This window comes from Phalacrocorax carbo, chromosome 1 (assembly GCF_963921805.1).
Source record: "Phalacrocorax carbo chromosome 1, bPhaCar2.1, whole genome shotgun sequence".
Lineage (NCBI taxonomy): Eukaryota > Metazoa > Chordata > Aves > Suliformes > Phalacrocoracidae > Phalacrocorax > Phalacrocorax carbo.
The window spans coordinates 215,618,672-215,645,349 of NC_087513.1; the positions used below are offsets into that span (position 1 = coordinate 215,618,672).

The 26,678-nt window shown below is 51.0% G+C and overlaps 1 protein-coding gene across 1 annotated transcript in view; it reads left to right on the forward strand.

Moving 5' to 3' along the window:
• Positions 1-512: 512 nt before the first annotated feature.
• Positions 513-26,678, forward strand: part of MAP6 (microtubule associated protein 6) — a 48,364-nt gene continuing 22,198 nt past the window's right edge. Inside the window, exon 1 of the mRNA XM_064441539.1 lies at positions 513-1,289. Within this exon, the coding sequence (XP_064297609.1) occupies positions 580-1,289 (710 nt within the window). The 5' untranslated portion in view covers positions 513-579. The remainder of the gene's footprint in view (positions 1,290-26,678) is intronic.

The window sequence follows — 26,678 nt, forward strand, 5'->3', positions numbered from 1 at the left end:
CACGTGTGCACAGATGTGGGGCCATGCATGCACAGATGGGCGTGCTTTGCACCTGTGTGCGCAGGTGTAACTGCACATGCATGCGTGGCTGTACTTTGCACACGTGCGTGCAGGCGTGTGACTGTGCACGCGTGTGCGCACAGAGATTGGCGTGCCTTGCACGCATGTGTGCGGGCGTGGGGCTGTGCATCCACGCGTGGGCGTGCTTTCCATGCCTGTGCACACGCGTGTGCCTGCACATACACCCATGGCCGTGCCTTGCACGTGTGTCCGCAGGCACGGGGCTGCACACGCGTGTCCATGCACACGTGGGCGTGCTTTGCACACGCACGCATGGGTGCGCCTTACGCGCGCGCGCCTGAGCCTGCACAAGCGCATGCAGTCGCGTGCTCACGCGCGTGTGCCCGCCCCACCCCCCCACCTCCCCGTGCCAGGCAAGCCCCTCCCCTTCCCCGAGACCCCGCCCTCCCCGCGCTGGGCGTGTCGGGGCGTGTCCCCGCGCGGCTCCGCCCCCTGCGTGCGGGCGCGGGCGCGGGCGCGCTCGTTGCGCGGGGTGCGCTGCTTTTGCGCGGGGCCGCCATGGCGTGGCCCTGCATCACCCGCGCTTGCTGCATCGCCCGGTTCTGGAACCAGCTGGATAAGGCGGACATCGCCGTCCCTTTGGTTTTCACCAAATACTCGGAGGCCACCGAGCAGCCCGCCGCCCCCGCGCCCCCCCCGCGCCCCGCCGCCCCCATCGACACCCAGCCCGGTGCCGAGGCGGGGGGGGACCCCGTTCCCGGCCCGGCCCGGCCCGGCGCGGCCCCCCACGCCTCCCCCCCGGCCGATTCCGTGATGCGACACGACTACAAGCCCTGGAAGGTGCAACGACCGGAGCCCAGCTGCAAACCCAAAAGCGAGTACCAGCCCTCGGACACGCCCTTCGAGAAGGAGACGCAGTACCAGAAGGATTTCCGTGCCTGGCCCATCCCCAAGCGGGGCGACCACCCCTGGATCCCCAAACCGGGACCTTCCCCCGTCCTCGCCCTCGATCGCGGGTCCCCGGAGAAACCGGCTCAGGAGAAGCGGCGGAAGGTGCTCCCCGGCTCCGAGAAGAAAGAGGAAGACCCCGAGGGGGAGGATGAGCATCCCAAACCGGTGCGAGCCGGGGATGGGAGAGACAAGGGGAGGAAGAAGGCGGACGAGGCGGGCGGGCAGCCCCCGGACGCGGGCAGGGGTCGGGCGGCCGCCGATGCTCTCAACAGGCAGATCAAGGAGGAGGTGGCGGCGGGGGTCAGCTCGTCCTACAGGTAAGACCCCCCCCGGGCCGACCCCCAACCCGCCGGCTCCTCGCCAGCCCATCCCCGGTGCCCCCCATCCCATCCCTGGTCCTGTCCCCGTCCCCCCCAGCCCTTCCCCGGTCCCGTTTCCCCGCTCCCAGCCCATCCCCGGTCCTGTCCCCGTCCCCCCCAGCCCTTCCCCAGTCCCGTTCCCCCCCTCCCAGCCCATCCCCAGTCCCGTTCCCCCCCTCCCAGCCCATCCCCGGTCCCGTTCCCCCCCGCCCCAGCCCGTTCCTGATCCCCGCCCGCCATCCCCGGGGGGGGATATCCCACCCTGAGAGTCCGGCGAACGCAGTTCTGAAACATTTTAGGGGGGAATCCTTTAAAATTCCCCACCTCTCCGGGTGCTGATGGTGCGTGGGTGAGTGCTCTGCAGGTAGTGAATCCACGGGTCCTTTTTCCCGGGTGGGTTTGGAGCAGGTCCGGGTGTCCCTCATCCCGCCCCACTTTGCAGCCCAAAATTCAGAGACACCCGCCACCGGCTTGGCTTTCACCAGGGGGAGGTTTGGGCGCTTCCCTGGGATGTGCGAATCGCTGCTGGTCCTTTCCAAGCGCATCCCTGGCGCCTCAGGAACCCGCCCGCCGTTCAACCAGCCCAAAAGGACCAGCATCCCGACCGCATCGCTGCATCCCCGGGGGTCCCACGCACGAGTGGGGTACCCCACTCACGGGAGGGTCCCACGTACCATCCCAGGCCGGCAGCATCCCTGAGACAAAGCGTCCCGGGGATGTGGCGGGATGCGGGTGACGTTTGTCCTAGGCCGCTTGGGTGGGGCAGCCTTAGGATGCTGCCATATTTAATGCAGCACAGCGGGGGGGTGCCACATCTCTCTGTCCCCCCCTCCGTCACCCCCCCGCCCCGAGCTAGAAAGGGGTGCCCTTATTTCACTCCAGGAAGAGACCCCCCCCCCGTTTGGGGTTCGGAGTGCAAAACTCCTTGCGGCGAGACGCTGTTGTTATTTCTCTCTGGGGGAAGGGGTTGGATGTGTCGGGAATGCAAAACAAAAGTGATGGGGTGGCTGCCCTCGCGCGTACGTTCGCCAGGACGGTTTGCCGCGACCCTGTTTTCCAGAGCTTTCCTTGGCGGAGCCGAGGCCGGGGTGGAGGTGGCAGAGAGCGAAGCTGGGGCTTGTTGTGGCAAAAGTGGAATCGCAGCCGGTTTGCTTCTCCCCCTACCCAGGTGAATGCCAAGGTGTTTATGCCTTTGCGTGATGGATTTGCTTCCCTAGGGAGATTTAGAGGTGACACCCTGCCATCAAACAGGTAGTAAATTCATGCAGATTAAAACGAAGCTGGGGTTTGACTCCTCTGTCCCACCGGTGCTGTGCGACACGGCAGAGCTGGCAGTCACCTCCTTTCCCGTATCCCTGGGTGGGAAATGGTTCAAGCAGTGAGATTTTGAGTATTTTGGGGTTTTTTTGCCAGAGTTTGGCACCAGCTCTGGCTCCTGCTGCGGGGTGTGAGTGATGCTGCGGGCTCAGGTGTGACGGCGGTGGTCGGCTGAGACATGAGAAAATGGCCAGGGATTTTTGGAGGGTGTGGGGGAAGTGTTTTCCAGAAGTGACACTGTCCTTCCGTCTGCTTTGGCCAGCCGTGATTTTTGACTCAGCTTTTTGTCTGATCATCTTCCAAGGTCTGGGCTTGTGTCAGCCATGGCAGGACTAAAGCAGAAAGCTGTCCTCAAGCTGGAGAGCTGTTGTGTTGTTCTCTTCCGCTGGTGCAAAGCATAATTAGGCTTGTTTATTTGCATATTTAAGTGCAGGTTGCTCACCCTGCCATCCCTCCACGTACCATCCCACCACCCCTCCTGTCTGCTCCAGCAAATTCCTACGGCCGCTGTTGCAGCAGGGCGAGCTGGGCTGGGTTTCCTCCCCCAGCAAAGGGGTTGGGTCAGCTCAGATGTTGAACCCAAGAAGAACCTGAAGGCTTCGGCCCTCCCTGTGCTGTTCCTTGTCTTTCAGGACACCCTTACGGCTTCTCTTTCCCCCGGGGTCCTCATCTCATCTCATCTCATCTCCCACTTCCACGTTTTCCTTCCTTGCAGCATATTGCAAGAGAAGTGTTTGCTCTGACGCTCAGCCCTGGAGCATAAGCGCCTCTTCATTAATGCATAAGTGATGTTGTGGCTAATTGTTCTCATTTTCTGTTCAAATTAGGCATCTTTTGAAGTGTTGTTTATTGTTTGGGTTCTTTTTAAAAGCCAAATTCTCCAAATCCCTATTACTATCAAGAACCTTGCTGTTCACAGGCGTCCCCGCTGGGTGGGTTTTGAACATCTCCAAGGATGGAGACTCCACAGACTATATGAGCAACGTTTTGGGCCACCCAGCAGCAGAATTTATCTTCTAGTGATGTTTTGCCAGCGAGGAGCAAGGATGGCTCACTGGGGCCTTGTCCTCCACGGCCTTTGCTGTGCTTGTGCATGGGTGAAGGCTCCCCAGCAGCAGAGAGCAAGGCGAGATTTTCTTACAGTCCTCTGCTACTGCTGGAAATCAGCGTAATGTGATGCTCCGAGGCTGGGAAACAAGTCCTTGGTGAAACCAAAGAGCTCAGTGGTAATGGTTTTTAAATTTGCTCGGTACCCCTGAGTGTTATTTACAGGTGAGGGAACAGAGCATGGGGTAGAGTAAGCAACTAGCCCAAGGTCATCAGGGAAGTCCATGCTGAAGGGAGGAATTCCCTTTTCTAACCTCTTTATACCAAGACAAATTAATATTGCAGAGGCCATGTGCCTCTGACCTCCTCCCAGGTCTGCCCAGACCTCCAAAGCAGAGGCGATGCGCGGCGGCGATGACCATGGGGGATGGAGGCTACTCCCAGCCCAAGGGATGGGTCATTTGTTTGCATTAGCATTTGGGCCCAGAAGCCTTCAGTGAGGCCAGAGCAGCAACGGCGGGGCTGTGCATGTCTGCAAGAGGCTGCCCGTGCCCAGAAATCCTACAGAATAAATAAGATTTATTTATATTATTTATATTTCTCTTGCTCGTCTTTCTCTTGCTCGTCTTTCTCTTGCTCGTCTTTCTCTTGCTCGTCTTTCTCTTGCTCGTCTTTCTCTTGCTCGTCTTTCTCTTGCTCGTCTTTCTCTTGCTCGTCTTTCTCTTGCTCGTCTTTCTCTTGCTCGTCTTTCTCTTGCTCGTCTTTCTCTTGCTCGTCTTTCTCTTGCTCGTCTTTCTCTTGCTCGTCTTTCTCTTGCTCGTCTTTCTCTTGCTCGTCTTTCTCTTGCTCGTCTTTCTCTATATACAGTTATTAAATAATTATTTATATATAGGATTTATTTATGTATTTATGCCCAAATAATCTCCCTTGGCAAACCAAGGGAAACAGTGGGAGGACATGCTCATTCCTAGTGGTTTCCAAAAGTTACATGACTCCCAGGGCAACGTCTGGTTTGAAGCCATTGGGAGCAAGTAGGTTTGAAGATGATCAAGCCATGCATGATGGCACCTGCTTGCCAGTCACAGAATCCCAGAATGCCAGGTTGGAAGGGACCTCAGGGATCATCTAGTCCAACCTTTCTAGGAAGAGCCCAGCCTAGACAAGACGGCCCAGCACCCTGTCCAGACGACTCTTGAAGGTGTCCAACGTGGCCGAGCCAACCCCTTCCCTGGGGAGATTATTCCAGTGGTGACTGTCCTCAATGTGAAAAATCTCCCTCTGGTGTCCAATCGGAATCTCCCCAAGAGCAACTTGTGTCCATCCCCCTTGTCCTCTCCATGGGACTCTGTAAAAAGGGAACCTCCATCTTCTTTGTAGCTGCCCCTTAAGTACTGGTACGTGGGGATGAGATCCCCTCTGAGCCTCCTTTTCTCAAGGCTGAGCAAACCCAGCTCTCCCAGCCCATCCTAGTACGGCAGCTTCCCAGTCCTTGGATCATCCTGGTGGCCCTTCTCTGGGCCCCTTCCAGCCTGGCCACATCCTTTTTGTACAGCGGGGACCAGAACTGCACACAGCGCTCCAGGGGTGGCCTGACAAGCGCTGAGTAGAGCGGGATGGTGACTTCTTTCTCTCTGCTGGCAATGCCCTTGTTGATGCAACCCAGCACCCTGTTGGCCTTCTTGGCCGCAGCAGCCACTGTTGGCTCATGTTGAGCTTCCCCCCACCAGGACCCCCAGGTCCCTTCCCACAGAGCTGCTCCCCAGCCAGGTGGGTCCCAGTCCGGATTAGTTTTCCCAGGTGCATGACTGTTCCTCTTTGGCTGTGGGGAAACTGAGGCAGAGGTGCTGAGTGACCTACCTGAGCCGCTACACAGTGCATCAGGGCTGGGGTCAGAGTGCAGCTCTGGGGCATCATTCCCCTGTTTCCTCTTCTTCTGGGGTCGAGGTGCTGGAAGCCACCGCTGTGACCAGGCGTGACACAGGTTCCAGCACTGTGGTGCTTCTTGCCTCAGTTTCCCTCCCCAAAGTACCTGCCGCCCAAGCAGCGGTACAGGGGCAGGGTGCATTGCCCTTCACCCCCCTCTTCTCTGCAGTCCTGCTTCTTGTGGTGGCCTGTGGACCCTGAGGGACCGAGTAAGGACCAGGGCGTCCTTCAGCGGTTAGGAACACCAGGTTTCTGTGGCTGACCTGACTTTTAGGTTGGGATCAGGACCCAGCCTGGGGGGCTTTTCAGCTCCTTGGAAAGCTGTTGCTGCTGGATGGAGCATTTTCTTGCCCGATTCTCTGATGTCCTGTAGGAGGATCTGGTGGCATCATTGAGGGCTTTGTCTGTGTTGGGCACAAAGGTGGCCCCGGTGACCCCAGTACTTGAGTGCTTGGGAGGGGGTTTTGCCCCCTGAACTCCTGGAAGGGGTGGGCAGAGCTCTTCTCCCTGCTGGAGAGGGGAGGAGGAGGGGGCTGGGCTTGACCCTGGGGGTCTGGAAGCAGAGAGAGAAGGCAATAAAACGTGCAGACAGTGGCGTTTGCTGGTGGAAATGGAATAATTAGAAGCACATTAGGCAAAGATTCCAGGAGGAATTAATATTTTCCATTTTTGTTTGAAAATGATGGGAAAAATGATAGAATTATGTGTTTCCTGGATTTTTTCCCTTCTTCTTCATTGTCTTGCACTCTCTTCCTTTTGTTACCTTTTTTTTCCCTGAAATAAAAAAAGATATAAAAGGGAAAGGGGAAATTTCATCCCCTTTGCAGAGTATCGAAATGAGTAATAAGGCAATGAATTTTCCCCAGAGAAGTCATACTGTGAAACCTAGTTTTTGAGTTCCTCACCGAAAAGAGATCTTTCTTTCACCAAAACTGTAATTTTTTGTTTTCCCTCCACCAATTTCCTTTCCTATCAGAGGAAACAAAACAAGAAAGGCTTCAATGGAAAATTTTGGACTGCCTCTAGTATTAATGAATTGCCTGTTGCTAATGTTCTGTCATTCATCTCAAGCCCTGGAGGTACTAAGGATGTGGAGCAGATGAGAATTTGTAGTAGCTATAGAGATGAATGAGTCAGTGCTGGAGACTTGCTGTGTATTTTTCTGAGATATAGAGGAGCTAATTTAGGGAGGGATGTTCATGCAGAAGGGCTGGAGTGAGCTAGGGGAGGGCAGGGAATTCAAACTTCATCATTACGATTGAGTTGAAGATGTCCCTGCTCACTGCAGGGGGGTTGGACTAGATGATCTCTAAAGGTCCCTCCCAACCCAAACCATTCCGTGATTCTGTGATTATAGTTGTGGAAATGTAGGGCTGGAAGGAACTCCTGAGATCATCTGGTCCACATCCCATTTCTGGGGAAGGGGATGATACCGTCTAGATCACACTCGGTTGATCTTATCTAACCTATTCTTGAATATCTCCAGTGGAGGACGTGTCCCATCTTGGTGAGACACTCAGTAACACTGCTCGTGCTGTCAGGTGCGCCAGACGTGGTGGGGAATTTTCCATTGCCTTCTGAAATTTCTGATCAGATCCGTAGGCTGGGTCTGTACTAGTAAATTAAAGAGTTCCAGGACATGGGGTCACGATCATCTACGCTCTTCAGTTATTGAAGCTGTCCCTAGCACTCTCCCCAGGCTCGTTTGGGAGTGGATACAAGCAAAGAACTCATCCCAACCATCAGTTTGGGTGCAACCACCTTGTTTTGGGGATTAAAGGGGTCTAATCGTGTGAGCGTGGGCTGTCCCAGACTTCAGTGCCAGAGAACATTCCTGGGCAGATCTACTTCCCAGCGTAATTTCGGCTACGAACTCCCACTTTGGGTGAGAGTGCCATTAGAGTGACCCATGTAGGCAAATGGATCCAATTTCGCTCTCAGCTGGAAGGGAAGGGGCAGGATGTTTTCTTTCATCCAGAAATGGCTGTTCAAAGAGACGTTTGGCAGCTTTGGCTAAGGCTGAGCTCTGGCTCAGCAGTTACTTGATACGTACCTTTAGTGGCAGGAGGAGACACGACGTCTGCTCATGCCACAAGGACCAGTCGTATGAGTACGTAATCACCATTCTCATGGAGGAAGCCCTTGTATTTACTAAAGCATGAATAGGATGGAGGTGGGTGCGGCAGACAGGCAGCTGTCCTGCCATGCTCTGGTCTTGATCTCCTCTGGATGTAGTCCACCAGTTGAGAAGGGCAGTAGTATCTCCAAGTTGGAGTAATTACCGACATATTCCTTGCAATCACATTAAGGTGGACAATATCCAGCCACCAAAGCCGACTGGGAGCTGCTCAACAGTGTAGGCATTACTCAATTTTGCTGCTTCAAGTTTGTGTGAGCTAGAGCTGGGCTGTGAGTGCCGTAGGATGGGGTTGAGAGGGAGGAAGAGATGGAGGTGGCACTCAGGTGATGGAGTCAATGCACTTGAGCAATTTTTCCTTTGCTCCTGCTCAGCTGTGTCACCTCAGCAGGCACACAGGACTGGATGGGACCATCTGAACCAGTAAGTCACAGAACAACAGGCTGGTGGGGTTGGAAGGGCCCTCTGGAGCTCACCCCGTGCCACCCCCTGCTGGAGCAGGCACCCCCAGAGCAGGGGCACAGGGCCGTGTCCAGGCGGGGGGTGAATGTCTCCAGGGAAGGGACCCCACAGCCTCTCTGGGCAGCCTGTGCCCCTGCTCTGGCACCCGCACAGCAAAGGGGTTTCTCCTCATGTTCAGGGGGAACTTCCCGTGTTCCAGCTTGTGCCCGTGGCCCCTTGGCCTGGCGTTGGGCACCACTGAAAAGAGCCCGGCCCCATCCTCCTGACACCCACCCTTCAGATATTGATAAGCACTGATGAGACCCCCCTCAGCCTTCTCTTCTCCAGGCTGAACAAGCCCAGGTCTCTCAGCCTTTCCTCACAAGGGAGATGCTCCAGCCCCTGATCCCCTTGGCAGCTCTGCGCTGGCCTTGCTCCAGCAGTTCCCTGCCCTTCTTGAACTGGGGGGCCCAGAACTGGCCGCAGCCCTGCAGGTGTGGCCTCACTGGGGCAGAGCAGAGGGGGAGGAGAACCTCCCTCGCCCTGCTGGCCGCACTCCTTCTTATGCCCCCTATGTTATTAACTATTTAGTTTATTTAGTCTTTACAAGTAACACCCGAGGCTTTGTCTCAGAAATAGGGAATTTTTAGTTGCACAGTGCCAGCTGGAAGGGTGGGACAAGACCTCAGTCTCTCATGGTTTGCAACCATCATTTCATTTCCAGTCAGAGTCAATGGACAGGTTATAGTTTGCTGTTGTGTTGGCACTGGGTTACTTAGTGCTTTTCTCCTCTCTGGGGTCACTTCTCAGTGTCTCCAAGTACAGTGTCCATGTTGTTTGGCTCTGGTGCTAGCAAGCCAAAGTTTTTTAGTCTCCTTTTTACTCCCGGTATCAACCATTTCTCTCCAGCTCTCCTAGATGAAATCACTGTTTCCTAAACACAAATGCAGACTGTTGCCCTTTGGAGATGAGGTCCCCATCTTGCTAAGACTCCCATGGCACGTTTGTGGGCATCGCAGATGCATTATGAATCCCTCACCCTTTGATAACCAGGACCTCCACGTTGTTCTCCTCCTTAGGCTATTCCAGCCATGGAGCACCCATCCTTTAGCGAAAAATCCTGGTGATTAGTACCAAGCCTAGAACTTAGTACTAATGATTTTCATCCTATTTTGAAGACGGTGGTCAAGGTCAATCCTTTTCTTCCTCCATGATATCCCGATCCTCCTTTGTATTGGTGCTGCCTACGACGTTGTGTCATTAGGAGGTCTCATCAGTGTTGTCCTACTTTTTTGTGCCAAAGTCAACCTTAAAAATATTAAACACTGCTAACCTCCTTCCAGGCTGCAGCTCAGCCTTCCAACACTCATCATTGCCAGTTCCTTGCCCAATTTCCTGTTCTGCTGACGTTCATGTTGACTGGCTTAATTAATAATTTCCCACGTGGCCTTGTATCAAAGCTTTACTGAAACCAGATACATTTTCACATTTCTTTTGTCTGCTAAGTCAGTTATTTTATCAAAGGACATGTCAAACGTCTCTCCTGCTGGTTACTGCCATGTCTGTTTAGACCACCAGCTTCTCTGGGATGCAGGAGCAGATGCTGTAGAGCAGACCCCACTTTCACTTGGCGGCTTCAAGCTACTGCTGTAACACAAACAACAAATAAAGAGAAGAGGAGAGGGATCAGCTAATTTAGACAGCAGGAATTTCCCTGCCCTCCTTTTGCCCAATAAATCACAAACAGCCATTGTAAATTTGTCTCCTCTCACGTTTAGAGCATGACCTTTGCTTTTCCTGTCTCCTACCGACTGAACAAGCCTTCACTTTCTAAGTACTTCTGCACTCTATCCTGCATCAATATTGCTTTTCTTTGCTCTTAGCTGAATGTATTCATAGCACTAATCTTCAAATAAACCTTGCTGTGCCGGGGCAGGAGCATGGATGCTCTCCTGCTAGCATGACCGTCAGCACCAACCAGGAGGGGGAAGGCAGTTTTAGGAAAGTTTTATGGGATGGAAGCTTTATTTATCTCAATTTATAATGCAGCATTCCGGATATCCTTCTGACGTCCTCTATATTTCTGTATTATGTGTGTGTCTATATATATACACGCACACACATGCACACACACAAACCAAGCTGTTCACCAAGTTGCTGCTTTAACCTCCAGCTCGTCTCTCCTCCCTAAGTCCAACATTGCAGCTGTTATATAGCGAACGCATTTTGCTTTCTATTAATAACTCCTTTCGCTCAAGCGGTGCCTTCACCTGAAAGGACCCCGCAGGACTTTGCAAACACGGTGTGCGTACGGAGGGAGTCCTGCTGCTTTAGGGACCCGGCTGCAAGCTGTGCTGTTGAGACTACAAAGCAGGCTGTTTTGGTGCTGGGAAGGTGGGGAGGCTGCTTTTTTTATATATATTTTTTTAATTTCATTTTATTTTTTTTATTTTTGGTGGAGCTGTAATTCAGTTTTGCAAAGGAAGATGCATTTGAGGGACGTTCTCAGGTTGATGGGTGGTTGTCTGAAATGATGTGCTGCTCGTGCCTGGAAAGAGAGGGGCTGGCTCCAGCGCTTAAAATCACTTCAGCCCCTCTAACACAAGCAGAGTTACCTGGGGGTGAGGATATGACCCTCGGGCAACTGTCCCTGACTGTGAGGATGCACAAAAAGACACCTTGAAGAGGGGAATTTAACCGGTGGTTAAAAGGAGAGCAGCTTGTTTCAGACAGCACTTTACACCGCTGTGCAGTGGAGCAGGGAAGCAAATACTCCTGCTTCACAGCCCGCCCGGGGCGTGCGGCTGGGGATGGTGCTGCGTGGTGCAAAACAAGCAGGTGGTGAGCAGCGTGCCCCGTGCTGGGACGGGCTGGCGTTGGGGTACAGCCTGGGGACCCCGGCATCGCTGTCTGTCTCCACTCAGGGTTTGTCTTCCAGGCTGCAATTCAGGGGCACAAAATAATATCACCGGCAGGGGATTTTTATTTATCATTTTATTATCATGGAAGCATCTCCCAGCATGTCCTTGCTGCCAGTAGATTTGTAAAACCTTGCTGTTTTGCTGGTGCGGGCTTGCTTAACACCAGGCTTTGCATTCACCTGGTTTTAACTCTAAAAATACCACCACGGAGCTGTAAAGGAACCATTTCGGCACCGGTTACTCCATCTCCACTGTACGGGCAAGGAAATCCAGGCTGTTGTGAGCTGCAGGCTGGCTCCCGGCAGCCCCGCGTTCATCCGCGGGTCTCCCACTGACTGCAGTCAGCTCCCTCCTGCATGGCGACATCCTCCCCATGTCAATTAGCTCTCGCAGTGGTGTTTATCCGCCCAACCTTGCAGGTGCTGCCTTGGAAAGCGGCCAGAGATTTCTCACCGAAGTACTTTGCAAGGTCGCTGGTGCCCTGCTAATGTTGCTTGGCTGCTGCTTTGCTTTTCTTGTTCTTTAAAAGGTATGTGGGGCTGTGCAGGTGCTTTGCTGCTTAGCCAGCTCAGGAAGGGAAGGAAAATGAAGGTGGTGTTTAAAGAAAACAGTGGCCTTATGCAGTGGAGCTATATATTAATTGCAAATAGCAAGGTTATTCTTCTCGTAGAAATCAATAGGGCTGTTCTCAAGAGAGCTGGCGTTGGCACTGGGGTCTTACCTAAGCCCAAAGCCCAGATCAGATCTCCTTTTTCTCCCCAAAGCCCTGTGGGACCAGCTTGCAGGGTCCCTCCTCTCCTGTAGGATGAAAAGCTCATGCACTGGATTTCATGTCTCACATTTCCTTTTCCTTGCTCATCCCAGTCTTGCTCCTCTTGAACAAGTTATGCTTCTTGTGGGACTCCTGTGTGTCAGGGCTAGCTGTGAATTACATGATGCTTATGTGCAATTAATTATTAGGTGACTTAGTTAATGTCTTCCTCCACTGTGTCCTTTTTCTCCTGATTTCTTCCCATTAAATCAGCTACAGAAGGTACCATGGCCACATAGGTAGGAGGGAAGATAGGCAGACAGGTCGTCTCCCAAAGAAGGGGATCCAATCTATTTCTTCCAAAGCAAAGATGAACAGACATCTTAGAAAGCATATGTTTATGGGGAGCTGGACAGTTTGGGTTTTCCAGAAATCCAGTTAGACCAGCTAAAAACTTGGCTTTGGGAAGGTTGGAGCTGTCCAGGCCAGTGGGTTGCAGTAAAGAAACCTCAGTTCTGTGTCTGCGTGCTCGGTGAATGGCAAGGGGAGAGGTTATCCGGACGGAGGAGGAGCAAATCCTTCAGGATCAGCCCTGATTGCTGAGCTTCACGCTTCCTCCCACATTTCCCTTTGCCTTTCACCTTGAAGGAGGCTGCGCCTCTGCTCTCGGGCAGGCAGCTCTGCCTGAAAGAAATCAGTGCATCATGCTCAGATGGGCTGGAAACACAGGCAGGGGCACAAGTCCTGGCTTGTCCCATTCCCAGATTTGGGCAGTAATGGGGCTGATGGTTGGTTTATTGGCCGAGACCTTCAAGGAGAAGCTGCAGGTGCCCTCAGGGTGCCATTTCGCTGTGAAGTGGGGTCCCTTTCCTTTCTCACATCCACTTTGACTGTGGGAGCTCCATCAGCCCGAGCCCCAGCGGGAGGTTGAAAGGATGCTCGGCGTCTTGCAAAGTCTTCTGCAGCCTGAGCCATGTTTACTACCAGTGCAACAGAGCAAACCCTCTGGAGTTCCTAAAACTAATGGGGGAATTAGATGCAAAGGTCTGATTTTTTTTTTTCCCCTTTGCTGGGTTTGTGGAGGCCGGCACGTTGGGTTGCAGATCAGGACTTTGATCATGCTTTTTACTCTAATTATTCAGATATAAAATGGATGTGCAGAAGGTCTGAGATGGGCAAGGAAAGGGGAGGTCAGAGGTTGCCCATGCAAGATGCTATGAAGGTATGGAAAGCCCTGGGTTGGGTTTGCATGGGGCTAACGTGCCATGGCTGAGTGACAGCCTCCCGCCGGGTACCCCACGCATCCAGGAGATGAACGCGCCGGTCTCAGCCGAGCGGCAGAGCTTGTCGCGGTGTCGGCCAGTAGCTATGGCAACTCGCGGGGAGGGTTCCCGGAGAGGGATGTGTTGGCAAGCAGCCCGGTGGAGGGAGGACGCAAGGAAAAACCACGTGTTCCCTCTGGGGATGGGTTTTGGCAGCATCATCGTGCAGGGGAGATGCTGTTGCTGAAAGTTGTGTTGCTTTTTTCTTCCATCGGTGGGGTAAAAGCCTCTGGCAGCGCTGCAGCATTGCAGTGGCGTTGGAGCAAAGCTCGGTGCAGGATGCTGTAAGGGGAGGGATAATTTAATTGTGTCTCTGAAATGCCCTCATAGCTCTGTAAAACCCACAAAGGTCTGCTGCGTTGGTTTGGTGTGATTTCTGGGATGACATAGAGCAGGTTATTTCAGGCATCAGCTGGCTGAGCGTCTCCAGAAAGCTAGAGCCAGCCTTCAGAGGAGATGCAGAGGTCCATCTCTTGATCCTGCCACAGAGCATGGATGGTTTTTGAAGTTCTCCCCAGCCCCATTTGCCATGATTCCCCTTATTCCTTGTTCCAGTGCTGCTGACTAATATGCATGGAGAGAAAAGAGGTTTATCTTCTATGACCAGTTGCAACCTGTCTCTTCCTGGCCACTCTGAGAGCTGGAAACCCTCAGAAAACATAGGCACTTGCTCTGTTGGCTTAGAGGATGGGTTTCTGGTTGGGCTTCTGCTGGTACCTGTAGACACTTCTGAAGTCTTGGTAGCACTTTCGGCCAGCTTTTGCAAAGCCTAGCTCCTGGAGTTAAGTGATTATGGGAGGCCCTCAGCTTCAGTGTAGACCAAGGGTCTTGCAGGGTGGTGCGATGTGCAAAGCTGGTAGTGAATAACTGGAAGATGTTTCTTTAACCTCAACATGCCGTTGCTGTGAGTTGCAGCCGGGCGTGTCTGTCCAGCCCTTTCTATCTCAATGTTTGGTCTTCCAGTGGCTCTTCAGGTGTGTCTGGTGGTCTTGCCATGGTGACATGCACACCATCATCTTTTTTCATTCCCTGTTGGGGAGGAGAGATGCTCCCAGAGGTTAATGCTGGGATCTGGAAACCAGGCTTTTGCCATGTCACGCTGATGTTTGAGACTGAAGTTGGGCAGGAACTCAAAGTAGATGGTGTGTAACATTGGAAAGGAGTGAGGACATGGTGCTTTCATGTGAGACTTTTGACGTGATGCAAAATAGGGGGAAACAGAGGCTTATATTGTTATTATGGCATGGAAAGGGCAAGGATGTCTGAAGGTGGCATGCTGCTATACAGCCCACTTTCATATCCTCTTTGCTCCAATGTCAGGAAGAGCTATAAGCACTGAAATACGTAGAGGATGTATTTTATACTAAGGTCTCAAAATGCTTGCTGCTGTGCACACTCTGTCCCTCTGCTGCATTGGCAGGTGTGGAGAAATCCCTTGGGGACCTGCAGAGGTGCTGCACGTGTGTTCAAAGCTTCTGCAGGGACAAATGAACACACCTCAATGCACCATGGGGCAAAAGAAGAGCTGTTGTGCCGCAACTGCATGGCTTGAAGCATGCCCAGGTGATCATATACTCATGAAATATGATATTGTGGGAAATTAGTATATAATGTTCAGCGTAAGGCCATGTAGAAGAAGATATTTATTTATAAAATATATAAAAAGGTGGTTCTTCCCCTTTCTTTCATAGGCGTCATTCATTTACACTCACCCTGTACTCACAAGTACCGAGATGTCTGTGTTCAGGTGGTCTGGCCAGGATCACTGGTGGGCAGTGCATAGACTAAGGGGACACCAGCTTTCAGGTTCTCATTTAACCTCTTGGGTTTTTCTTGGCTGATGACTACAAACTCATTTTTGGATATATCTTTTATATCACTTATAAGTTACCGATCTCAGCATCATACTCAAGAGCCCATTGATAGGACTCTCTGGAGCTCTGTAGACATCTCCCAAGAGCTTGACCCAAATCGCAGTGGAGACAATGAAAAAGAACCCTTATAGTTAAGCAGAAGATGATCTTTGCTCCAAGCTGAATATCGCAGTTTCAGCTAGCAATACTACTTACTCACATAGCTCCTGCATCACAAGGTCACAAGCCGTGTCCCCAGGGCTCAGTGTTGGGGCCAGTCTTGTTTAATATATTTATCAATGATCTGGACAAGGGGATCGAGTGCAACCTCAGTCAGTTTGCAGGTGACACCAAGTTGGGCAGGAGTGTTGATCTGCTGGAGGGCAGGAAGGCTCTGCAGGGGGACCTGGACAGGCTGGATCCATGGGCCGAGGCCAGTTGTGTGAGGTTTAACAAGGCCAAGTGCCGGGTCCTGCCCTTGGGTCACACCAACCCCAGGCATCACCCCAGGCCTGGGGCAGAGGGGCTGGGAAGTGCCCGGCGGAGAAGGCCCTGGGGGTGCTGGCTGACAGCCGGCTGGGCATGAGCCAGCAGTGCCTGGGTGGCCAAGGAGGCCACCAGCCCCCGGGCTTGTGTCAGCCCTGGTGTGGCCAGCAGGGGCCGGGCAGGGATGGGGCCCCTGTGCTCGGCCCTGGGGAGGCCCCACCTCGAATGCTGGGCTCAGGTTTGGGCCCCTCGGGACTAGAAGGGCCTGGAGGGGCTGGAGCGTGTCCAGAGAAGGGCAGCGGGGCTGGGGCAGGGTCTGGAGCACAAGTGTGCTGGGGGGCGGCTGGGGGAGCTGGGGGGGTTTAGCCTGGAGAAGAGGGGGCTGAGGGGAGCCCTTCTCGCTCTCTGCAGCTGCCTGAGAGGGGCTGGAGTGAGGGGGGGGCTGGTCTCTGCTCCCAAGTCACCAGTGACAGGGCGAGAGGGAATGGCCTCAGGCTGCGTCAGGGGAGGTTTAGGTTGGATGTGAGGGAAAATGCCTTCCCTGCCAGAGGGGTCAGGCCCTGGCACAGGCTGCCCAGAGAGGTGGGGGAGTCCCCGTCCCTGGGGGGGTTCAACCACCGTGTAGCCGTGGGACTTGGGGCCATGGTTTAGGAGACCTGGGGGTGTTGGGTTGGGGGTTGGACTTGATGATCCTGGAGGTCTTTTCCAACCTTGATTCTGTGATTGTATGACCCAGCACTGCTTGGTTGGAGAAGGGCTGAGGTCTGCTCAAGCTCACAGCACAGTGGAGGGAAGGAGCTGTTTCATCCCTTCTGTATAGGATGCAACCTTCCTTAAGTATCCCACAGGCAATTTAAATTTACAGCACTACTTTCATCCAGTAGTTGTAACTGATACCTTATTGCAGGTAAGAAAATTTTTTTAGGGCAGAAAGGTGCGTTAGAACCATCCCATCCGAGTGCCCGTACAGCGCCGTGTTTCATCCATGTCATCTTGTGCTGAGTCTTCACTTTTGTTTGCCTATATCATTTTGTGTGCTGGACATGGCATTCAAAGAGATCTTGACTTATTGGAGAAATAGCCTGAAATAAATAAGAAGCAGTTCAGGAGAGGTGAGGGCAGGGTACGACATAGAGGTAGGAATTGTCAGCAGTGCCAGTGGAGACGGGAAAAGCTAGTGGAGGAGCAATTCTGCAGTGAATCACAAATCACATGTCAGTAATGTTATTTCATTTAAAAAAGGAACAAAACCGCTAAAAAAATACTTTTGACAATGCGTGTAGAGGAATTTGATGTGTAAGATGTGATATCCTTCCACATTCGTAATGCCTCAGGTAGACTCTCTTATTCAAGTTTTGGCTTTATACTTCAGCGTAGATCTGGACCATTAGGGAGGTCAGGAGTGCAGAAGACATGGTCATTGCAGAAAGCTGCAAAATATTGCATGGTTTTGGATTGAGAACAGAGAGCCACAGACAAATGGATAATTGTCTTTGCATATATGAGATATAACAGTCCATTGGGATGCTCAAAGCCGCTGTGGTCATAGTCAAGAGGAGCAAGACTTGGATGTTGAAAATTAGAAATGTACTAAGTGCTTTGCTGGAGCAAGTCCGAGGGATATTGTGCATCTCCGGAGATGCCAGCAGGATATCTCCACAGTCCCTCTCTTTGAAACTAGAAAAAAAATAAGTCATTACCATTCATTCCCTGCATTGATTTTCTGTCTGCAGTGACCTTGGTGCTGCTTGCTTTTCTTTATGCTCCCCAGGGCACAGGTTGGATCAAGCAATTATAGTTTTAATAAAAGATGCCTGGCTGTATGTGGGATGACATTTGATTCGTATTATCTTGATGGCTTCTGCTGATGCTCAATCATTACCCCGCTACCCTCTCCTCCCTGCCATGCTCCTGGTCCTTTATCCTGTGTTGGGGTCCGACCGTCAGTCTTATCCCATGTTGGACCTTGCGTGTCTTTGCAACCAAAACCAAATACCCGTTAGTGGACTCAAAGCCTGCTAACGAGTGCATAGCTGGTGATTTAAGTCAAAAGCATCATCGCTTGACAGCAGGGGTTAATTTGGGACCGCTGTTCCTGCCCTGCCTGGCTGAAGACCACCACATGGGGAGAACCTGCATGGACACAAGAGCAGGGGCCATGCAGATATTGTGGAGATCGATAGAAAAAGCCTTATCATTTGAGGCGGGATCAAATTTGATCCGACAGAGCAGAGTTGAGCATCGAGCACAGCCAAGAATCGCCCCTTTTAACTGCTTTAGCTTTGCTCTCAGCAGAGAAAAAGCAACGTGAGAGCTTCAAGGCAAACATTTTGCCCACCCTCCTTCGGGTTGATTTTCCTCTTGGCTGGAATGCTAGTTATTTTTTGTAGTGCAATATTTAATTATTACTTAATATAAACATTTTATGAACTGTTACAAGGGGTGAATTATTAATGGGAGGGGAAGGAATGCTTTTTCTGAGCCTTTCTGCTCTGTTGGCTGCAATAAATATCAATCTAAGAGTGTGTTTAAAACATGCTCTGCCTGGGAGACAAGAACAGCACCTTCTTCTCTCGTCTCCCAATTAAGTACCTGCTTAATACATTTGTCCCTAGCATGTTTTATTTCTCGATGAAGCTTGGAACAGCTCCAAAAGAAAGAAGTATTTGCGGATCATCTCATTTCCAAACGCGTTATCATTTACCCAGTGGATACAAATGGCTCAGAGAGGCTGTAAACATTTGCTGCACACACAAAAGTGCTTAGTAATAACAAATCCTCCTTCCAGTTTTTTTTGCAGAAGAGTTAGAAAACTTGTGCTTTTCATTTTTATTCCCCCAAATATATTGCTTATTTATTTTTTTCTGTGCTTTAGGAAAGGGATTGCGGTGCATTTTGTGCGCTGGCAGCTGGGTTTGGGTTTTGGCAGGTAGGTCTGTGATTGCAGATCCTTGCAGAGAGCGTGCAGTGGCAGGAGTGTTTTCATATTCAGTCCTACATTAACAATGTCATTTTTGGGAAAGCGGCTTTCCATGATCCAAATGGATTTTTAGGGTTATTTTAGCCAAGTGGACACACACCTGGGAGGCTTTTGGAGCTGCACAGCCACATTTCGATGGCACTGTCCTCTGGACCGGATGACTCTGGAAACAGGAGCGTCGGTGCAGCACTGTGTCAAAGCAAGTTGCCCATTTGCAACCTCCTCCAAATGCTCTAGGCTGGGTCTGGAGGTGCGAAAAGACCCTAGGATGTCAGAGCCCTGGATGGTAACATCCCATCGACTTCCAAAACCATGTTGATGCAAGATGCTTCCGAAAATTGGAATGCTGTCTGAGTCTCCCAGGTTTCTGGGGTTTTGTCCCAGCCCGTGCAGCTCTTTGGGCTTTGTTTTCTGCACACAGCATGTCTAAATCCCCTTTGCTGGCACAGGCAGCTGTGCACATGCCCTGGGATTTTCTTTCATCCTTGGTTTTAGCTCCCCAGCGCGTGTTACACACAGGCTCCTTGCATCTGGAAACAGAAAGCCACATCTCGGCTTCACTTTTTCCTCTGAAGGGAGTAAATCCTACACTTTACATGCTGCTTATTGCCGAGTACCATGCCTCTCGTTTCTAGACACTCTGATTTCAAGGATCCTTTCAGCTTCACATCTCTCCTTTGGAGCAGAGCACCAGCCTTGGTAGCACAGGGCCATCACTGCACGCCTGTGAATGGTGTATTTCCCCGATTGTTTCAGTGTGCTCAGAGCGATGCTGTCGATGAAGCCCAGAGAGGGACCTCTGAATGTGAACACCATTGATGTAAAGGCACAACCCATTTTGTGCTTCGCTTTCAGGGCTTTCCACTCCCTGCAAACACTGGAGAAGCCCTTAAAAACAGCCAGTTAATTATAAAATAACCTCCTTCCAGAACCTACTTTCTCACCATTTCCCATTTAAGCTTTCCAACAGTCCTTATCCTCTTTTATTTCACGACAGCTTTCGTGCGGACAGCGTGGTACCAGCGGTGACCTGTAATTGCTTCGTTCACTCACATCAGTCCTTTTTTTTTCCTAATTATGAGGAGATTTCACAATACAACCATCTGCTCCAGCGCCTGGTGCTGTCTCTTTCCCAACCCCTCCCCAAGACAGCTTTGATGGTCCCAGTATTTATCGATTCGGTACCACGGGACTAATCCAGTTGCTGCAGAGCTGGAGTCATCAGGTCTTCCCCATTACATCATTACTGATGCACAAATGATGCTGATGGTTTCCCAAGCTTGCAGAGGGGGGAGTGGGGAAGCAGAGGGTGGTTTTCTACACGCATTTTCTCATTTCCTACAATTCATCTACTTTTGTGCCTCCTGCAGGCAGGGATAGCTTCTAGAGAAAGGTGGGTGACTGGAAGTGGCATGGACTTGAGTATTACACTGTTAAAAGTGATACGCTTTAATGGCCCTAATTCTGCTCCCTGTTACACCCGTGCAGCCCCAGTGACTTGTGGTGTGTTTTATGGTTTCCTAAAAAAACGCATAGGCATATCAAGCTTTGTCCTCTTCTCCTCCCAAAGAAGCTACCTCCCAGCGCTCCCACGCTGCCCATCTGCTCAGCCCAGTTTAGTCTTTCCATGATGGTTTACAAGCAACCGTCCCCACAATACCCAGGGCAATTTCAGTGTAATTTCCCCATGTTTCCTCCCCAGTAATTCTACATATGTCGTGCAAACGCTGGAGCAGGAGCTCTGCACCTTACCGCCCACAGCACGAATCAGATTTACATCTAGATTTTGCAGCCCTTGAAATACAACAGTATTAAGGGTAAAGATGGGGAGGGGGAATCCGACTCAGCCTTTCATTGCTTTCCTTAGCTCAATAATCCTTTATCTTAAGATCCTTGCTCAAGCCTCAGCTTTCTTCTTTCATCTACTTAGTTCACACCCAGCTCTGTTATGGTTCTTCCAGTTAAAAAGAATTACAACCTCTTAATTTAAAGTAAAGAAAGATTCAGTGGGTACATTGCAGAGGAAGGCGTAAAATGAAAAGCAGAATTCAGCCCTCTGTCAAAGCCAGCAACAGGCTACTCACTTTTGCATGCTGAAAAAATACTTTAGATTCATTATATATATGAAATCTCATAAAGAAATAGCACGAGCTCAAATATATACACACACAGGCACAGCAGAGGCAGGTGATCAGGCCAAATGTAGGTTACACGGCCACATCCGCGTTCTGTGTAGCATTATTCGAGGCTGTGCAGTGTCACGCTGCCTATGTCGTGTGTAGCGCGTCTCCCCGTGCCTGACTTCCCCTGCTTGTGTTACACGCTTGGGACGCGGTGGGAAGGCAGCTGATCACGCTGCAGAACTGTTTGCTGTGCAATATTCATCGCGTTGGATCTGGTAGCCCGACTGATGGATCCAAGGGATTTCTGTCGGAGTAGTTCTTGCAAAAAATACCTGTGCTGGTCAGCGGGAAACCACAAACCTGCGTGCAGTGGGGGTGCCACTCACAGCCATGCCTGTGGACGGGTGATGTATAAAGCGTCATGGATTTGAATTCTCCTTCCTTTTCTGAGCATAAGATATTATGCATCCAAAGCATGCATATATAAGGCATTTGGATTACATGTTGTTTTCTATATTTTACTTTGCAGACTAAAATAGCATAAAATTGTGTGTCTTTGGAGCCTAAGCATATGTGCGTGCTTTGCTTTCACAGGCGATATTTTAGCTTGGCAGCTCTGAGCTGTTGAAGTGTAAGATCACTTAGGAAGTACTTAGTTGTTACTACACTCAGATTGCAGTGGTCTAACAGAAAATAAGAGGCCACCCTGGTTACAGCTAAGCTGATCTGCAGGCTTCTCTATCTAGTAGACATCTAGGAGACATATCATAGAATCATGAAGGTTGGAAAGACCTCTAGGGTCATCAAGGCCAACCCCCAGCCCAACACCCCCAGGCCTCCTAAACCATGGCCCCAAGTCCCACGGCTACACGGTGGTTGAACCCCCCCAGGGACGGTGACTCCCCCACCTCTCTGGGCAGCCTGTGCCAGGGCCTGACCGCTCTGGCAGGGAAGGCATTTTCCCTCACACCCAACCTAAACCTCCCCTGACGCAGCCTGAGGCCGTTCCCTCTCGCCCTGTCACTGGTGACTTGGGAGCAGAGACCAGCCCCCCCCTCACTCCAGCCCCTCTCAGGCAGCTGCAGAGAGCGAGAAGGGCTCCCCTCAGCCCCCTCTTCTCCAGGCTAAACCCCCCCAGCTCCCCCAGCCGCCCCCCAGCACACTTGTGCTCCAGACCCTGCCCCAGCCCCGCTGCCCTTCTCTGGACACGCTCCAGCCCCTCCAGGCCCTTCTTGTCCGGAGGGGCCCAAACCTGAGCCCAGCATTCGAGGTGTAACGACTGGGGCTGTGACCTTGTATCCGTACCTCCATCAGCTCTGCAGAAGCATTGAAGGGGGAAGGGGGATGCTGCCAGGAGACGATAGGCTTAGATTGTGTGTTTACCTGCCATGGGCAGTATGTACAGAAGAAATATGTGGTATTCAAGATATTCTTGGCACTGGGCTTTCAGCGGCATGTTATTGCTCCAGCCCAGTGCAAGGAAAAAGAATACCACATATTCTGGGCACTAAATGTTCTGTGGAGCTTGGTTTACTGCTCCTCTACTTAGTGGTCAAGGTCCTTGACCCTCAATGCACCCCCTGTGAATGTTCATGGGGGTCCTGATCCACGATCTCCCTTTTCCAGGCGTTTGCCTTGTTGCCATCTTGGACATGTAAACCTTTTGAAATCAGGTGACGATTAAAGCCCACACCAGAATTGCTTCCATATATTAACTGAAACTCAGACTGTGACTAACTTGTTCATTTTTCATATGTACGATTAAGTTTTGGGACACCTGGTGCCCAATTAGCATATGAAGGATATTCAGATGCAGTCATATAGTAGCTACTACAGCGAGGAGCAAATAATAATGCCCCAAGTCATCAATGCAGCGGCAAAACAATAGCTGCTATTTAAGTTTCACCATCTTCCTGCTTTACCCCCTTTGCTGCTGATTCTATTTCTAATCCCATGCCAGGATGGGCAATTACACTGTCATGCAGGCTAGAAATGGAATCAAAGAGCAACGCTAATTTTGAGCTGCATTAGAAACACAGAAAGAAGGGAACTAACGATACCTTGAAGGGAGCAGAAAAGTACACAGAGAAGCTTCTATTTCATGTCAAACAGCCATTTCCTGACCTTTCTTTGGAGAAACCCCTCCTTCTGCATCTGTGATTTGGATGATAATTGAGCAAATTCAGACAAAATCTTACCTCTCGTCCCTAGCACCACCCGTCTCCATCTTTTGCCTCAAGGGCAAACCTTGCAGTTTCTATGCAGCTGAACTGCAGTATCACTAAAGCTTTCCCAGGTTGGAGAAGGGCCAGGATCTAGGGAAGAGGAGCTAGTGATGAGCTCAAGGGGCTTCACGCCAGAGCTTCCAGGAAAGTCAGGGCAGGAGGGTTTCCCCAGCAGTCCCTGCCCAGCACTACGAGGGTAGATGGTCTTCGTGAAAACCCCCAGCAGCGTGAATGGTGCAATGTGGACCAGAGCTGTTGTGAGCAGTGCTGGTCAGTGAGATGCACCGTCCTTCATCTCCTTGGGCAGCAGCTCCTCCGTTCCGTATCCGTCTGGCCTGGCGTTGCTTAAAGGTGATGCCTTTGGATTCCCTCCCCACCCTGCTTCTGGATCTCTGAGGTGGTCTGGTCATACAACTTCATTTGACCTAAAAAGCTTCGTTTTCCCCAGCCTTTGCGCATCTTGGTGCCAGATTCCCCTCTTACAAGTCACATCATGGATTCACATATAGCTTTTACAGTGTGGTCCACCAGGCTCTGATTCAGGAAATCATTTATGCCCGTATTTAAATGTAAGGAGCAGCTAAGAGCCACTGTGCATGTGCTGAAGTGCTTTGCTGAACCAAAATAATGCATTTTTAATTCCTCTCTTGTTTGTGTCTTCAGACACTTGAAACAAGGTGCTGAAAACATCTCTCCACCCAGAATCCCACTGGAGCCAAAGGCTCACGAGGCCACCACCCAAGCAGAGCTTCAGTGTGCCGTTTCGCATGGGGATGGGCCGAGGCAGGCAGAATTCAGCTGGAGACAGACCCAGCGTGTAGCGTGGCCACAGGCAGCTGCCGGTTTCTCTGTATCCCGTCGGATATTTGAATGAGTTCATTGCACTCAGCATGAATTGCACTGAAAAATCTCTGCACTTGAAAAGCAGAATTTACAACACTGTGTTGTCTGTCTAAGTTCTTCCACTTTTCCTAATATGAAGGTTTCTTCTCAAGCGTTTTTTCCCCTGGGACCTTAACGGATGAGCCTAGTTAGTTCATATGTCCATACCCTGATGTATCTCTGCGGGTTGTGCGTGTTGTCTTGGAAGAGAGTCAGATATGTGGTGTTCTTTGGCCCAGCAGACTCTCACGGGAGTGCTTTGGCTCTCCTCACGCTGTTCAGGTTTCTGCCTGTGGCAACACTCTTCCCCGTCCTGATCTTGCTACAGCATCCTCTCGATAAAGATGCTTTTCTGTCAAAGCATGCATGCCATGACCTGCTTTGTTTGTTTAACCTTGTGGCACATTTTAGTCATCTGCCCATTTGGAGGACAAGGGGGTTGAGACACTGCTCTTGCTCCAGCCAACTGGAGAATACTCATACAGGCCGTTAAACGGGATGTTAGCAGAGCTTCGGCCTGGCCCTGACCCGTTTTCCAGGGGTGTATCTGACATTTACAGATGGGTTGTTTCTGCAAACATGCTCAGAAATGTCAGGCTGTGATCACCCTGGGAGCTTTCCTAACAGGCTGCATCAGCTGACTTCACTGGTGACACCAACACTGAATTCACCAACTTTATGTGCTTGAACACGGACGACGATACCACAGCAGCTTCTGTATGGAATGACCAACATGTGTCCCTTCATCAGCAGGACCCATAAGCTTGTAACATCAAGGGAAATTCAGAGAGGTGTAAACTGTTGGATCTCCATGGGGTTGTGATTTACACCAGGAAAGTTCCTGAAGTCTCACTGCCGTTGGGTTTAACCTCTCTTCAGGCCTCCAGATGGACCTTTCCCTGGTTTCGGGCATTTCTGCAGCAGGATCTCCCGGTGTTACTTTCCCCAGAGGCCATGCTTTTCCCTGTGGTGGGTATTTAGCCCCCAGGGGGTAGGGAGAGCCTTGGGCTTCTGGGCTGTAGCAGATGCTAATGGATATCCTTCATCTGGCTCGGACCATGCCTTCCCCATGGCTGGCTGAGCACAGGGACTTGGGTGAACGTTGCAGGCTGGAGAGTGGAGCTAAGGTGAAGGTAGCGGTGGAAGGAGATGATCATGGGATGCTGGTATTTGCCCTGAGGTCCACAAAGTGGACTTTGTGTGTCAAAGGTGCCCAGATGTGCCACCTAGTCTGAGTGTGGGGGTTTATCTCACCCTTTCCTATCCTACATGGACTTCTCCATGCTGCTTAGATTCACAATGGCTGGTTATTCCTCATGGATGGTCCTCAAGTCTCCTATTTCTCTGTGCTGAGACACGAGCAGTGACAAAGCTGTTGCTCTTGGGGTTGGTCTCCCACAACTATGTTGCTCTCTTGGCCCTCCACAGTGTTCACTGTCACCTTCAGTCATGTATTTGTGATGTTTAGACATGACAGCATGTGCAATAATTCTGCCTCCTTGAAAGGCCATGCTCCATGGCCCTCAGGCAATGCAATATCGATGATTTGCAGCCTGCTGACTCAAGCAACTTTTATAAATGTATCGCAGCATGGTTCTGCTCTGCCACATGACTTGACTTCATCCTTTTCAGTATATTAATCATGTCTTGCTCATAGCCTGCTTCAGCCAGTCCTAAAGTCGCCTTGTTGAAGGATCAGCACTTTCCTCCTCTTCCACGCCAGTGCTGCACTTGATGGGCCCTAACCAGCGATGTCCGCCGCTACTGGCCCCTCCCCATCCTGCTCACACTTACTCCATTGTGCATTGCCCAAGTTTCAGATTCATGCATTAATATATCGCATTGTTTTAGTCCTTGTACACAATTAGACATTGGCTCTTCCAAGCTGACTCTCTCTGTGTACGCGTATATGCGTGTGCGCGCGCGTGTCTTAGACGTTAATTATTAATGTTTGGGAAAAGATAATCTTGGGCGCCAGGAGCTTCATTATACCATTCACAGTCTCAGTGCAGCTTTACAGTAAATTATTGTGTACAAGATAATAGCATGAGCATTAGAGGATAAAGCTGTCATTAAGCATCCATGTAGGAGCTGGAGACGGGGCACTTGACGCAGCAGGCAATGAGGGGGTAGTTTTGTACGTTGACAGGACCATTGCAATAGGATTTGTTTGGAATTGGCCTTGTAAGCAAAGGGGGCTGGGGCGGAAGATGGGGTGAAATGGCTGAAGTCAGTATCTTGGGGTGCAAGGGACATATTTTGTTGCAGTAACATGTGAGGCTGTCAGAAGCAGCAAGGAATGATCCACATCCAGGATTTTAGACTTATTTCTCTGGGAAGCAAGAACTCGTTGTGCCATTTACTATTGCATGAGGGACCTCAGCATGAGGCAGTGTTCCTTTATTGCTGAATATGCATTAGGAGTGTTGCAGAACAGTAACCATTGATTGGGCTTATCTTTCAGATGTGTTTGCAGGAGGGTGCACAGCCTGTTTATATTGAGTCCAAATGGAATTTTTCTGTTCACATTAGAAAACAGAACAGCTTTAGGATCAAAACGTGTGCATGTGCCTCATATGAGCAGTCCTTTGTGAGCAGAATGTGCTCGCAGTCCAGCTAGCCCAATATCTTCTGGCTGATCGTGGCCGAGACCAGACGACTGGAGGGAGATTGGAGGAGATTCCTACAGCGTGGAATAGCTCCTGCTTTGGCCCGTAGTTTGTAGAGGTCAGCTAAACTCTGAAGAGCGGTGTTAATGATTGCCTCGAGGATGCGCTGCTGAAATTTCCTTTGATACCTCTGAATATTCACAATATCCATCTAAACAGCCATGACTTAATTAAATCTCATCAAATGCTGGACTTCAGTGACCTCCTTTGGCATTGAGTACCAGAGTTCGATTGGGCGTTATCATTGACTTGGATTTCCCACTGTTCCAT